Source organism: Sphaerodactylus townsendi, linkage group LG01 (assembly GCF_021028975.2).
Source record: "Sphaerodactylus townsendi isolate TG3544 linkage group LG01, MPM_Stown_v2.3, whole genome shotgun sequence".
Lineage (NCBI taxonomy): Eukaryota > Metazoa > Chordata > Lepidosauria > Squamata > Sphaerodactylidae > Sphaerodactylus > Sphaerodactylus townsendi.
In genome coordinates, this window is record NC_059425.1 from 160093261 (window position 1) to 160108413 (window position 15153).

Below are 15153 nucleotides of genomic sequence, written 5' to 3' on the forward strand. Positions count from 1 at the left end.
TATGTCACAGCACAAATGCTCCTGCAAGAGGGAAGATGTCCAGGATTGGCTATGCATCTTTTGTTGGTGCATCGTGGTTAGTATGAAGCTTGGAGCAAGTGTTCTGTTATTAACTCTTTTATGCCTTGTCTTAGAATGCTTAATTCTTGGGCCTGTGTAAATACGGGGAAAACCAGACAGGGGAGGGTGCTATTCCCCTTCACAAGTTCCAAGTCCTGCCTGGGGAGTTGTTACCACTGAATTATTCCCATTGATTCTTTTGTTGACCTCTCTGCACCATGGCACCAGAGCCCATATATATTGCCTTTTGCTGGCTCCAGCAACAAAAGATTTCATTTAAAATAAACGCATAACGTCAAATATTTCCTTGGTAGAAATGAGAACACAAGCGAAACCAAAGAAACAGAGATGCAATGTGATATTATCTAGACTGGTAGTTAGGCTCTCAGATATCCCATGACCGATGCAGTGAGGTGTTTTGGGTCCCTGCCCAGAATCCCCGTGATCTACTCGGTTTACACCAAGAAGGAGGTCACATCTCTCTCTCCTCAGGAAGCTGGGATATTCCACTTCGAATTGACCAGTCTCCCTTGTGCTTCCTTTGAAGCTAAATCTAGGAGAGACCTCTCCTTGGCAAAGAGTTAACACGCTTCTCCAAAGACATATTCTAGGGTCAAATTCCTAATTTTTTATATATCTTGAAAAGTCTTGACAAGTTTCTTTGGGCTCCAGACCCCCCTTTTCTGGACTCTCCAAACTCTCCCTCAGAGAGGAAAAAAACCTCCAGAGCTCCAATCTGCTCTTTTTTCTCCTCTCTCAGGGCAATTCTTTTCTCTTGAAATAATCAAGATCTGGGAAGGACTTCACCTATTTCAGCGCAATCTCTCCCTGTCCTATTTCAAACATGCAAGCATTGGCCACAGTCTGCGGTCTGCCCGTGAACCAGCTGCTGGGAGGGGTAAACTTTGAAAGGAACATTTTCTGGTATATGCTTTCATCCCGGAGGGTGGGGATTACTAGGATGTCACGGTAGTGGTACCTGAAAATGAGTGTCATTTTTGAAGAACAGAAGGATGACAGTTTGCACATTAAAGGGTTTGAGCTCTGTCGGGAGCCGAGATAGACGAAATGCTATTTATAGCGATGTATGAAAACTACGCCCTAATAATGCAAGTTCTGCCAAGTTCTCTGCATACTGCATATAATGTCGGGATCTCCTTTTTTTATATATTTTGAATGGGTTACTTGAAAACGTCTCCTTCCTAAAAAGATCCGTTTAGGTGCAGCGTAATCTACAAAGCTTCAAGATAGCAGTAATTGCTGCTAATTGTTTATTAGAATAGAACCAAATAAACACCCACAATGCTTGTAACACTTTGTAGCATTATGTAGTGATTTGAAGGTAGTGGAATATTCTGGAGATAAATTGACTGTTGAATGACTGATTCTCCAAGCCAGAATAAGGCAGCCCTCTAACCCCAACACACATACCATGAATTTGTTGCAGTAAGCAAGCATTGTTTGGAAACCTATTGAATTTTGAAGGTTGTTATACACATGTCTTAAAATTGTATGTTGTGTTGGATTTAATGCTGACTGTCTAATATGCCCCGCATAATCCCAAACAAATAAAATGAAAGCTACTCACGCTAACACAACGACTACAACAGGAACATACAGTTGCTGTAAATTGGGCTAAATAATGTAGTTTAAGTAATATAGTGCGGTTGAGGACCTCGCCCGGTACATGAAAAAAAAGGCAAAACTGATGAGTGAAAGGATTACCCTGAGGTTCATAGATGGTTTTCAGTGACTCACATGTACACACAATAGCCATCTCACAGCAGCTCTTGAGTTTCCTTCTGGGCTTTAGTAGCCATATACTAGAAAAGTGTTTTCACAGCAAAAGTGCTATCAGGCCAGCTTTGTTGGGGAGTCAGAAAAGGCTAAGGGGTACATGGGAGTTTGCTCTGCTTTCATGCGTTGTAAGATTCTTGCACGAAACTTAGGGATCATGATTGTAATGTATGTGCTAAGCTGCACCGATTGCAGCAAGGGGCATGGAATTTCTAAAATTAATTACAGAAGTAAACAATGTATTATGATTGAACTTCGCTGCCATTAATATTTTATTGTGTTATATGAAACAACTCATCAAATGAACTCATATGTATGTACATGGTCAAACCAACTCATGGTATAGCCATTTTCCACAAATTAGGAGGAGCCTTTCTTTATAGGAAGAGGAATATCATGTAATATTGAATATTACATCACAAAATGGCAGTCTTCAGAATTTTTATTTGACCATTTTGGGGTTTACATTTACAAGGAAGTGTAAACCCTAAGTAGAGTCTGTGTTCAATTGTGTATTGTAATTCTGCATAGGATTGCACCATTAGCTTCAAGAGTATTTGATTGTATTTCATTTTGTGGAACCAATTAGTTATAACCTTTCTAGTTTCTGCAGTTAGGTTCTTCAATATGTTTCTGCTCCAAGCTGGATTAGATATCATGAACATTGTAAAAACTCTGAAAGCTTCCTTTGAATGATGCGGCACAGGCCTAATATAACCAGATCCGGCCCTTTTTAAAAGCGTTTTGGGAAAGAAGTTGCTATGAGATCAATATATCCCAAATGCATTTTATTTCCTCAGCCGGGTTGACTTAAGTGTCACTAAATTAGTAACTTTTTCCCCTTTTTAACCTGGGTTTCAAATTCTTCCCTGCTATCTGTGCGAACTACATGCGTTGTAAGCATTATATACCTGCTGCATACTCCTGTCCACCATTAGAGTGGGATTCTCTAACAAGGTGGCTGTCATGTTGCGCCAGTAGGTGGGTGGGGGGGGGGGATTCTCAGCTTCACCCGGTTGGCAAGACTCGAGAGGCCACAGTGTTTCCTGTCCAGGTTTATAATGCTTTCTGCCACTAGGATCTCAGCAGTCCCGGCTAGGTCTCTACAATCGCTACCATGTAAATTCAGGCATAGGCAACATGGGTTCATGTAACCCGTTCCAGTTGACTGTGCAGAATCAGCTTTTGTGCATATGTCCATAGCTTTCTTCTCGAGTTCTTATTGCTCTCATATTTTAATACTGCCTTTCCCGCCATAATGACTATTATTTTATTTGTGTTTTAGAAACTTTGAAATTGTGATAGCAACTCTTAGGCTACACAGAAATATACTGGGACTAGCAGCAAAACCCATTGCAGGGGAGATGCAGTGGACCATACAAAGGGTCGAAGAGAAAGCATCTTCCTGCGGCAATGGTCTCTTTACTGGGGGGGGGTTGGAGGGGGTGCCCACTAACCCCTTCTTCTAGCAAGGCTGGGTCTAACAGCTCAGGGCAGGTAGGAAGGTGAGGACACGTAGAGGTCGAGAGGAGTGGCTTTAGTGGGGGGAGGGTGTCAAGGTGAGTGTTGGGTTGGAGGGAGGGTTGAAAGGTGTGGCTAGGAGTGGGGGAGTGTGGCTAGGGGTGGGGGAAGTGGGAAGGGGTGGCTAGGAGTGGGACAGGAGAGGATGGGGGAGCATTTTGCCAGGCCTCTTTGGCCCGGTGTGGCTGGGGAGGGCAGGAAGTGTTGGGGGGAGGCTTTTGTGGGCTGGTGGCAATGGCTGATTGGAGTGCAGGATGCTTTGGTCCCTGTATGTGCTGCATTCTAATTGGTTAAGGGTTTATCGATGGACATTCGACCCCTTAGCCAATTATGTATAGAGATACATGGCTAGCATCTACAACATGCAGTTAAGTCCTGGAGGTGTGAAACATGGTAATTTCAGTTGCTTCTTTTTGTCATTTCCTTCCTGCATAAGAGAGTATTTATTGGCTTTTCCGCTGCCTTTCTTTTGGCTTAACATTTTTGCTTCACTAATTAAACATCTTCCAAGTTGCTTCATATGTATGCATTCTTCCTAGCTTGGTCCAGTTGTTCTGATGATCATTATTTTGTCCAGGAACAAGCTTAACTTGCATAGAATGGCAAATCTATTTAAGCACTTCATAATTGTTTTCATCTTTAAAAGATTACACCAGTTCCTTTACTGTCCTCCTGACTCTGGTGAGAAATGAAAGCTTTGGTAGAGACATAATCTCTTGATATACTCATATTCTTTTTTTCTTTCCTTTTTTTGAACCAGCTCTAATTTGTGGCTTTGGCAGCTGTGTTCATTCTTTCGTCCCTAATTTCTTGTCTATCATCTGTGGATAATACCTTTAGTTGTATAAGAAGATTAGTGAATGTGATTTAAAAACAAAACAAAAAAAATAATAACAAACCCTGGTCCCAAACACACTTAGGATCGGCTGTGACACTTGCACAGGTGGAAGGAGTTCTGTTCTAGTTAAGGATCTTCATTATTTCTGTCTCAATACATTTTGCTTCTGTTTTCTGTACCAGGATAACAGCAGTCTCAGTTATTGGTTTCTTTTTATTGTATATTTATAAACTCAGCGTAGGCTGTGCTTTTATTTGTCCCACAGAAATGTCTGACTGTTCTGGGTCAGTGGACGGGAGCTCATATTTACGGAAGAAGAAGCCAGGGGATTTGAGGAATGTCCAATGCCGCGACCATGACCCTGGCTTCTCACATATATGGCATTGATATGGTTGAGGGAATGCGGACATTACAGAATATTATCTCTTAAGGTAAGGACAATATTTAGTGAAGCGCTTTTTCAAAGACTATCTTAATTTCTTAAAGACTGTCTTAATTTATGTTTTTAGTATTTCACTGAATTTCACATGTAATTGGCTGCTGGTTAGCGTTGTTGTTTCTTTGGATACATTAAGATTTTCCATACTCCATTTTATTTCTCTCCCCTTACACCCCCTGACTGATGCTCTGATCATCGAGTGAAAACTTACTTGTGGTCCCTGGCCCGAGGGAAGTCTGGCTGGCCTCAACTAGGGCTTCTCTTGGCTCCTGGACACTCAGCCTGGTAGAATGCTCCTTGTCTAACAATTCTAGTATTGCAGTTCCCCAGGGCTTGTAAGACAGAGCTGTTCCACCAGGTGTATGGTTGAGACAGCAATGGTTACCATCTCTGGCCCCTCCCCCACACTTTTCCTTCCTCCTTTTCTATTGATTTTTAGTAAGCTTAGGTGGAGTTTAGATGTTTTATCACCATTGGATTCGTGGAAATCATGTGTAGTTTTAACTTTTACATTTATAATCTTATTATGTTTATTGTGTGATTTTTATGATGTATATACTTTTGTTGGAAACCACCCCAAGTCCAAAAAGGGGAGGGGCGGTATGGAAATTTAATAAATAAATAAATAAATTTAAAAATTGGAATCACTATATGGTCCTTTAAGTAGGATGATCCCAAACTGTTTAGGGCTTTGAAGGTCAAAACCAGCACTTTGAATTGGGCCCAGAAATAAATTAGAAGCCAGAGTAAGTAGGCCAAGACTGGAGTGATATGGTCCGTATGGCCCACTCCCAGTAAATACTCTTCTAAGACAACTCAGAAAGGTATATCTCTGCTTTGGATGGGCTCTGTCTGTCTGTCAATCACTTACTTTGCTGTTTAGGCTGTTTAAAACTTGCCATGTACATTCAGTTAAATTACTCCCATGCCTATTGATTTACTTTTCCTTCTTCCATTCAGGCTGGTAGTGAATGGTCACATTCCTTACTTGAATGCACATAAAGATTTCCCAGAGGAGATGAAGGTTTATGGGACTGACTTGAAGATTTTCCATGTAGAGGTGATTTTTATTCTTTTATCATGTTCAAGTGTTTATCCACCATATGCATGTATAGTTTCCCTGATTAAGTAAATTGAATATTATTGATCAATTTTTCCATTTTTTGCTGTAATCGTAGTCGCTCAGCAGTCTCTCCCCCCACCCCTTTTTATTTTAGGATTTTAAATATTGGTTTGGCACAGTCATTTTTGTCATTGTGTATCCAAGAAGAATTCTCACAAACACAGAGAATAGGTTTCAGTTACAGAAAAATAAACGAGAGATGGTTTCGTTGTTGTGGGCTTTCCAGGCTGTGTGGCTGTGGTCTGATAGATCTTGTTCCTAACTTCTCGCCTTCATCTGTGGCTGGCATCTTCAGAGGTGTATCTCAAAGAGAAGTGTGTGACATACTTTGACACAGTGTGTAACACTTCTCTCTGTGAGTCCGGTCGTGAAAGCCTTCGACAATACAGAGAGATGGATTATTAGTCTGTGTATTGAAGGCTTTGATTTGTAAAGGGCTTCCACTGGACCTAAGTGGAGTCCACAAATGATTTTTTTCATGCCATTTGTTACTTCAAGTGGTTCTCCTTATGAGTTCTCCCCAGCTCTTAGTCTGCTGCAGTTACATCTTTGTTTTCTTATATTACCTGCAATGTTACTCTTACTATAATTGGCAAGGCAGAGTTCATTAAGCATGGATGCTGGTTAGAATGGTGTATTTTAAGCAGTTCTTTAGCCAACATTCATGATCTGATTAAAAGTGAAATGTGCAAAGCCTTTTTTTAAAATCACACATTGTTACAAAAATTCTCTTGATAATCATACAGTGCCCAAGCTATTACCCGTGATGTTTAATGTATCCTGTATTTCCATACATATACCATTATTTCCAGCATAAACTGGAGACCTGTGAAGGATCGCTCATGGGCTATGTGGGGGGTCTAAAACACTTGGAATTCCCTAACTCACAGCATTCTGACTCAGCAGTTTCCTCAAGAGCCGTGAGCAACCTAGGGATCTATAAGTGTTTGATCTTTGATTTTTTGCATGGCCTCCAGACCTCCCCCACTGTCACCTATCTCTTCATGCACCAGAAAACCCCTTTCAAAGTAATTCCAAAAAGAAGTGTGTGGTCCTATAATGAGCTCCATGCTCTTCAGGTATTCTCAGAACAAGATAGTCCAAGAACTATGTATTGGCCATAGTAGTTTTACAAATTAATGCTTGAAATTGTAAAAAGTGTGTATGCAGATGATCTGGGTGCACATGGCCTATAAGCTCAGCGTTATATTGTAGCTGAATTCTATAGGGTTGCAGCCTCAAAATGCTCCAGCCCAAGTTCTGATGAGATCCTCATCCCTAATGTGGAAGGAGACGTCTGTAACTGGAGACAGCTAGAAAGCGTGTCTTACTGGTTGGCAGCTTCTTGCCAGGGATGAGAAATGGGCCTTGAAAAAAATGCAGAGCTGCTCATTAAAATAGGGAAAAAACCAGCAGTGTGAATAGCTGAAGTTCTGGTATTCAGTGTCATGTTTCTGTCTCTTTGGTGAAATCTTTTGAGCTGGAAAACAGTGATAACCAGTTATATCTATTTAATAACTGAAATAACAGCGATGATTGTATTATATGACTATACCTCCTTTGGAGCCACTGGAGCCTGCTAATTAGGAACTTCTAGGGCTAAGCTCCACAGACTCGGAAACTGTCCATCTCCAGTTCCAAAAAAAAAAAGGTGATGTTAAAGACTGCAGCAACACTTGGGATTGCAAATTCCTCATACCAGTAAAGTGGATGCTCTTCAAAATCTTACAAATGATTGTAGGGACCACATATAGAATGAGAGAAATGCCAGATGTTCAAACTGGACTACAGAAAAGGAACAGTAGCTTGAGATTGATATTGCAAATTTACATTGGTTACTGGAGCATACAAGAACATTTCAGAAGAAGACCAGCTTGTGTTTCATAGTTTTTGACTGTGTACAGGAAAGTTTTTGACTGTATAGATCAGGAAAAGCTATAATTGGTTTTAAAGGAAATGGGCATGCCACAGCATCTGATCGTTTTTATGCACAACTAGTACTCCTAATTGAGGCGACTGTTAATGCAGAATATAGAGAAGCAGAATGGTTTCAGATTGCCAAAGGTTTCAGAATCCTTTTATCTCCCTATCTCTTCAGTCTGTATGCAGAACATACTGTAAAAGAAAGCTGGATTAGATTTAGTTGAAGGTGAAGTGAAAAATTGGTTCAAGGAAGGAGCATTAACAATTTGAGATACCTAGAAGACACAGAGAAAATAAGGCTGGTGCCTTGAATCAACTCCCTGATGAAGCTTAAAGCAGAAAAGTACAAAACTGGATTACAGCTAAATATTAAGAAAAACAAAAAATAATAATAGTACTACTGAGGGGAATTTTACACACACAACTTTTTTTTTTAGGGCCGGGACCATGCGAAGAAACAGAAATTGTTCCAAGATTTTTCTTTTTCTTGGACTCCATCATAAACTAAAAGGGAGACTGAAGCCCAGAAACAGTGGCTTGGCAATGTAACTATTGGGGTGAGGGGCATGACGCTTCCAAATGGGAGCTGTGGCAGAGGTGTGGAAGCTGGGCTGTGGAGGGGCTGTGATGGTGGCGCTCCCAGGGTTGGGGGGTGGCTTGCAGCTTGGGGACGCTAGGAAAGGTGTGTTCCCTAGGCTACGAAGTTTCTCTTTCTGCCCCCCCTGCCCAGAAATCAGGAGGAGATTGAGACTGGGAAGGGCAGACGTGAAGGAGCTAGAAAAGATTCTTAAGTGTAAGGATGTGTTGCTGATGACTGAGATCAAGATGTTCCTGAAATAATATTCCCCTTTATTATGTATGGCTATAAAAGCTGGACAATGAAGAAAGCTGACAGGAAGAAATACATCTCTTTAAAATGTGGTGTTGGGGGAGAGTTTTATGGATACTGTGGATCTCCAAAAAGACAAATTAGTGGGCTCTAGATCAAATCAAGGCTGAACTTTTCCTGGAAGTTAAAATGATTAAACTTAGGCTATTGTATTTTGGTCACATTGTGAGAAGACAGGAGTCAATGGAAAACACAGCAGTGCTAGGAAAAGTGGGAAGCAGCAGAAAGAGACGAAGACAAACATGAGATGGGCTGATTCAATCAAGGAAGCCGCAGCCTTCTGTTTACAAGACCTCGGCCAGGCTGTGAATGATAGAATATTTTGGAGGTTATTAATTCAGGGGTTCACCATTAGTCAGAAGTGAAAATGATTGTGCAGCATTTAGCACACACAGGCAAGAGGCTGCATGCTATTGGATCCTGACAAGTAATCTGTGCACTCATTGGCAGCTAGTCGCCTACCAAGGTGATTCCTAGGAGGTTAGAGTGACTGTTGTTGGTGCAGGTGGGTCTATCAACATGTTTTTTTCCCCCCTAAAGAAGCACAGAAATCTGTGAAACCTGTTTGGCCCTAGACAAAACTGGAACAGAAAGGGAAAATTGTGTGCATTCTAGCTACTGCAACTATCACACTATTTTCACCTATGAGCCATTGTTGTCTATGAAATACATAATGTTTTTCTGTTTTTGTTGTTTATGATCACATTAGCTTTTACAGATTTATGTAGTAGTCACAGCACAGTTAAGTGAAGTAATAAGGAAAGGAAAGAAATTCGAAGTCCTGTACCAACTTGGGGCAACAGTGGATCTCTCTATGCGACAATACTTTCTGTTTTCTGAATTTGGCTTTTGAAACCCATGGTCAATTTCCACTTCAGTGCACTGGGAGAGCACTTGGTGTGTTAAATGGGATTGCAGCATGGCTCCCAGATTAGCATCTTGAAATGAAACTGGCCAGAGCTTTCTTATTTGCGGAGGTGTGTACCTCAGAAAATGTGTAACCCCCCCCCCCCAATCCCTTGCAGTCCATTCTTCTAACTCAAAAGTCCTGCCCCTTCCATATCTTATTATTGTCTGCACCAAGTCATATATTGTCAAGTTCTGGAGACACCACAGCTGCCACTCAAGAGTCATTGGCCAAAAGAACCAGAGGAACTTCTTGCTGTGGCTTCTGATTCCATGCCTTTTGACCACAAGCCAGAAAAAAATTGCATTAATTAGCAACATTGCTCAGCATTTAGCTGGGAATTCAGTCAGCCTACACATTCCCTGCCTGGAAGAAAATTACTGTGGCTGTCCTTGGAAGCATTGTCTACTCTTCCCTCTCAACAGAAATTGGTATAATGAAGGTATTATTGCCTTTTTTGTTTGTTCAGTTCACTTTGGAATGTTGCTCTTTTTAATGTTCCCATTTATTTGTTACAGTTACACCCCACCTTTATTCCCAGTGGGGACCAAAGTGGCTTACCTTGATCTCATCCATTTTAGCCCTCAAAATAACCCTTGAGGAAAGTGGATGGTGCAGCACACCCTCAGGGTGGGTGGGATTACCTAGCAGGTTTAGTAGAAGTGTAGAAAGTATTCAAAGTCAGTTGGACTGCTAGCTGCATTGGTGCAATCGCGATTTACTGTTCCAGATTTAATTACACTCATACACACTCTCCACGCTTTTTTGTGTTTGATGAAGGCCCTACATCCCAACCATGACCAAGCTTCTCTCTCATGATTCACACCCTAGGGACTCCCCAGTGATTCCACTCCAGCATTCTTACCACCACAACACATTTTAGTTGCTGACTGTCCTTAAGTCCTACAGATCCTTTGTATTTTTGTTGGATGAAAAATTATGTCAATTCATCCAACGAACCTAGTGAATTTTTATGCTTAGTTGTTGCTATGTGATAATTATCTGCAACTCAAGGTTTCAATTTCTATAGCCTTCTAATATATACCAAAAGGATTATGTTTTCATTTTTAGTATGATTTATTACATCACCTTAAACAATACCTAGATTTCCCTGGCCATATTTAATATAGTTCCTTTGGGAAAAATACATTCGAAGGAGAATATTTTGTTATCTGTTCTGTGTAAATTTGGCGCAGTGTCATGGGTATCAGCACCATAGGTTTTTAAAAGTCTATACTTGGCTTTTAAATTAAAAAAATGATTTAATATTGTCTGTAAATCAGATTCTGTATGGCATATGCATCTCAAGGTTTCTGTCTAATATTGTCTCTCGAGAGATGAATTCCTCCGTGATCTAGTTTTTTTCTGCATAAACTGCTTTACTGTGAAAGATTGTAAAAGTGTTTGCTATGTTCTATCCTCGCTGTTGTTTGGGCCATGGAGAAATTGGGGACAGCTTGTTCATGTGCTGTCATCTCTTCACTGTGCCTCACCCTTTTTGATTATAAGTTGTTCCTCAGTAGTATTCGGCTTGGCCACCCCGCGAACAAAAAGACAAGCTTCCTTTTGCTTTGAGAAGGAGCTATAAAACCTGAAGACTGACATTTAATATGGGAGTACAGAACTTTAGGAGTAGATCCACTTGCACAGTCATTTTTATTCCAGTGAAATAAAATCCACAGGACTCTGAAATGAACAAAGGGACTGTTCCAAAGCATAGCGACTTCGTAGGCATATTTTGTGTGTAAGGTAGTAATATACCTCCTTTCCCGTTTCTGCTGAGGACCTTTACAGTTCTACTTCCAGACAGTTCCAACCAGTTCCCCAAGTCCTCAGAAGGCAGGAAGAGGGATTGGCTGTCGCCTGTGGCAGCAGCAGTGGCGTAGGAGGTTAAGAGCTCCTGTATCTAATCTGGAGGAACCGGGTTTGATTCCCCACTTCGTCAGCTTCTCTGAGCTGTGGAGGCTTATCTGGGGAATTCAGATTAGCCTGTACACTCCACACACGCCAGCTGGGTGACCTTGGCTAGTCACAGCTTCTCGAGCTCTCAGCCCCACCTACCTCACAGGGTGTTTGTTGTGAGGGGGGAAGGGCAAGCCCCTTTGAGTCTCCTACAGGAGAGAAAGGGGGAATATAAATCCAAACTCCTCCTCCTCCTTCTCCTTCTTCTTCCTCTTCTTCTTCTGTCTCTGCTGCCTGTGCCTGTGCCTGAGGAGATTTTTTCACCTCTTCTCCTGGATTTACAGGCAGCTTTCCAAACTGTACCTTGTTTTCTGTTCTGACTTTATCCCCATGCCAGCAAGGACGCCCAGGCTTACAAGCAGGTCTTTACTTGTGAATCTGCTGATATTCTGGTTCTGGCCTTTGGGTTTCTGAACTAATAATCTCCTGGTCAATCTTCCAGATTGTCTGCTTGCAAGACATAAGTGCCTACCACTTCCGTGGTTGGGCTGCTGCTCTGTCCGTGGTCTGTTGCTCAACGTATCCCGTCATCTTCTCCACCTTCTCCAAGCACGATCCCATTCCTGCTTTCCAGGCCTCAATCTAGAGGAGGTGTCTCCCAATTGCCATCCACAGCATCCACATAAACTCAAAATCAGATTGGCAGAAGTGAGGTTTTCTTCCTGTAGTGGATTCATTCCGCAACCCAGTTTCGTATCAATTACCGCCTTGTACCGGGGACAGAAATGGCTGGGTGAGGCTGTTGTGTGGTGCCTGGTGTGAATCAGAAAACAGGATGTTCTGGATCCAGGTCTTTTTTTTTAAAAAAAAAGAATAATGGTTACTCTCTTTCTGATAGGCTACACCTTGCTTTCATTTAATTGGAAGAGTAATCACTTTTTCAAGGCTGTTATGAATTTAGCTGTATTAGATACACAAGACAAAACACCTGAGTTCTCAATCCCACCTTTACCCCCACCTTTTCATCCTATAAATAGCTTCCTTGGCTTCCCAGGTAATATTTGGGGGCACTTAAACATCTTCTGTCTCATTTTTTTTAAAATTACCAGAGATAATGGCATTAGCAGGTGCACATGCAGCTTTTATTTTATCTCCTCAACAGTTGCCCAGAAATGACAATAAGCCGGGGTGAGGCTCTTTAAAAAGAGCTGAGGAGGAAGTTCATTTCTGACATTTATTATAATCAGGTCTATCATAAGAATCTGCTGTTGTGTAACAGAAACTCTGACTTGTCCTTACCTGTCAAAGCATTGCTTAATAGAGAGAGAGGGAAAAAAAATAGGTCTGCTGAAATGTTGGTCAAATGGACACGAAATTTATATTCTGGCATTGTGGGGGTTTTTTGTCTCTTTTTAAAAATGTTATGGGCAAGTGATGTTGACTTTGGAGTGTCTTTTTTTAAATTATGGCTTTCTGGGCTGCCCTATGTTCATGTGTCCAGTTTCATGTTCGTCTGGATCTGTCACACCGTACTCTTTATGTTCAGAGGTTGGTTCTGTCTTCCAAGAAATATTATTCATGTTTTAGTAATAATGTATGAGCTTCATCTTGCTCGACTGCATCAATGCTCTGCATAATGATGCACTATGATCTGGAGGAAACTTTGTGTAAGAGAGGGGGTGTGTGTGTGTGTGTGTGTGTGTGTGTGAGAGAGAGAGAGAGAGAGAGAGAGAGAGAGAGAGAGAGAGAGAGAGATCATGCTGCATGGGAATTGCACTTGATGTCCTTTTAGTATCTTCCAATTAGATGATTTTCTATGTTCACAACATCTGCTAATCTGGGTGTAACAATGACTTCAAACTAAAGCACGGCTGGGTTGGGAGTGGGGAAAGAACAGCTTTAACCACTGGAATTGCACCAAGCTGTTGGCTTAAGATCAAAACCCCGAGAGAATCTTTGCTTCCCTAGCCAGACCCAGGCATCTCTTCCCAAGGGAGCTTTAGTTCCACGGCTATTTGCAAGTCTCAGCTTTTTTGCTATATGGAGTATCTGGCAAGATTTCTGTTGTCATTCTCTTATCTCCGTTTTTGGGTGTTACAGGCTTCATGAAGTGTTTATTCCTTGGAGCGACTTAGGATGTTAAGTAGCTCTCTAACGTCGGTCGTAGGCGTTTCACCTACATATTTGTTCTTTCCTGCCATTTGTTGTCTTTTATTAATCCCAGGCACACCCCTCCATTGTTACCTCACTAGGTGCTTGCGCTTCGCAAGGTTTAGCGATAGAAGAGACATGACCTCCCTCTCTGTCATGGTTTTAGAGTTCCTACACAATCCTCACCTCCTCTGTAACTCTGCTAGTATTTTTGAGAAGCTAAAAGGCGGGGGGGGAGGGCACATGTGCCGAATCCTGTGAGCAGAAGACAATCGTGGAGGTGAATTCTGCGTATTCTCCTGTTCCCTATTTCCTCAAGAAGCCGGTGCTGCTGGTTGAGAGAACCTTCTGTATAAAATGACGAAAAGTGCAGGAGAATAAGTGGGGAAAAGAAAGGGGGCAAAAACATCCCTCCTCCCTGTTACATAAATGGAAAGCTTGCACCTCCCACCAAGTACGTAGGTAAGGGGGGGGGGGTTCTTGGGGTCAACCCCCCTTACATGTCTGAAGCTCTGCCCCCGTTTGTGATTTATTTTGTATTTTTAAGTGTTTTTTGGTTTTTGGCCTGCAGGGGGAGCAGCTTTTTAGGCTAGCAGCACCAAACTTTCAGGATATCTTGGGAGACTCTCCTGATGATACCACCCAGGTTTGGTGAGGTTTGGTTTAGGGGGTTCAAAGTTATGGACTCCCAAAGAGGGTTCCCTCATCCCCCATTGTTTCCAATGGGATCTAATAGGAGATGGGGGCTACACCTTTGAGGGTCCATAACTTTGGACCCCCTGAACCATACGTCACCAATCCTGGGTGGTATCATCAGGAGAGTCTCCTAAAGATACCTGAAATTTTGGTGCTGCTAGCTTAACAATTTCACCCCTGACAGCAGGCACCCCCCCCCCCCTGAGCTCTTGGTGATTCTTTGAAATCTCAATTCCCTTCAGCATGGGATTGAAAGGGAGACTCTGAGGTTCCCAGTTTCAACATTGAAAGTGTTGCTGTTTCAGGGGGGGGGATAATCCATCTTCTAAACAGTATCACTTTCAATGTTAGCTTATCTGGGGACCCCCAAGATTCTCCTCCTTAGTGGATTTAAAAGGAGAATCTGGGGTCTCCTAGTTGTAAACACCATTGAAAGTTATGCTGTTTGGGGGTGGATTCCAGCATCACAGCGGCTGCCCATGGGGGGCCCCACAAAACTCAGATTTTGTACCAGGCTCCATTTTCCCAAGCTACACCCCTGCCCAGTTTGCTGGGGAGTCTGCCATCCCTGGCCTTGGAGAGCTGCTTTTATAAGCACTGAAGCTGGGGGCGGGGCTGGGGGAGGTGTGGTCACGCCCCCATTAAAAATCTATACCTACATCACTGCCTCCCATGCTTTCTCCATCAGCAGAAGAAGGAAATGGGGAGATTTTGCCCAGTTTTCTCCTGTTCCCTGCAGCCTCCTATTGCCCTGCGACTTTTTGTTTTGTGCTCTCCTTCGTCCACAAGCACATTTTGTGGGGGGCAAGTTATTACTAGTAACTGAAGGTTGTAACAACTTGTTTGCGTGTGCATTCTCATAAGAATTTGCAATGCTGCTCAGGGGAGGAAAGGAACTGTAACATAC

The 15153-nt window shown here is 42.2% G+C and overlaps 1 protein-coding gene across 1 annotated transcript in view; it reads left to right on the plus strand.

The window, feature by feature from the left end:
- The window catches only part of TAF1B (TATA-box binding protein associated factor, RNA polymerase I subunit B), a 54511-nt gene that overhangs the window by 14556 nt on the left and 24802 nt on the right, over positions 1-15153 (plus strand). Inside the window, 1 exon segment of the mRNA XM_048505990.1 lies at positions 5616-5715. Within this exon segment, the coding sequence (XP_048361947.1) occupies positions 5616-5715 (100 nt within the window).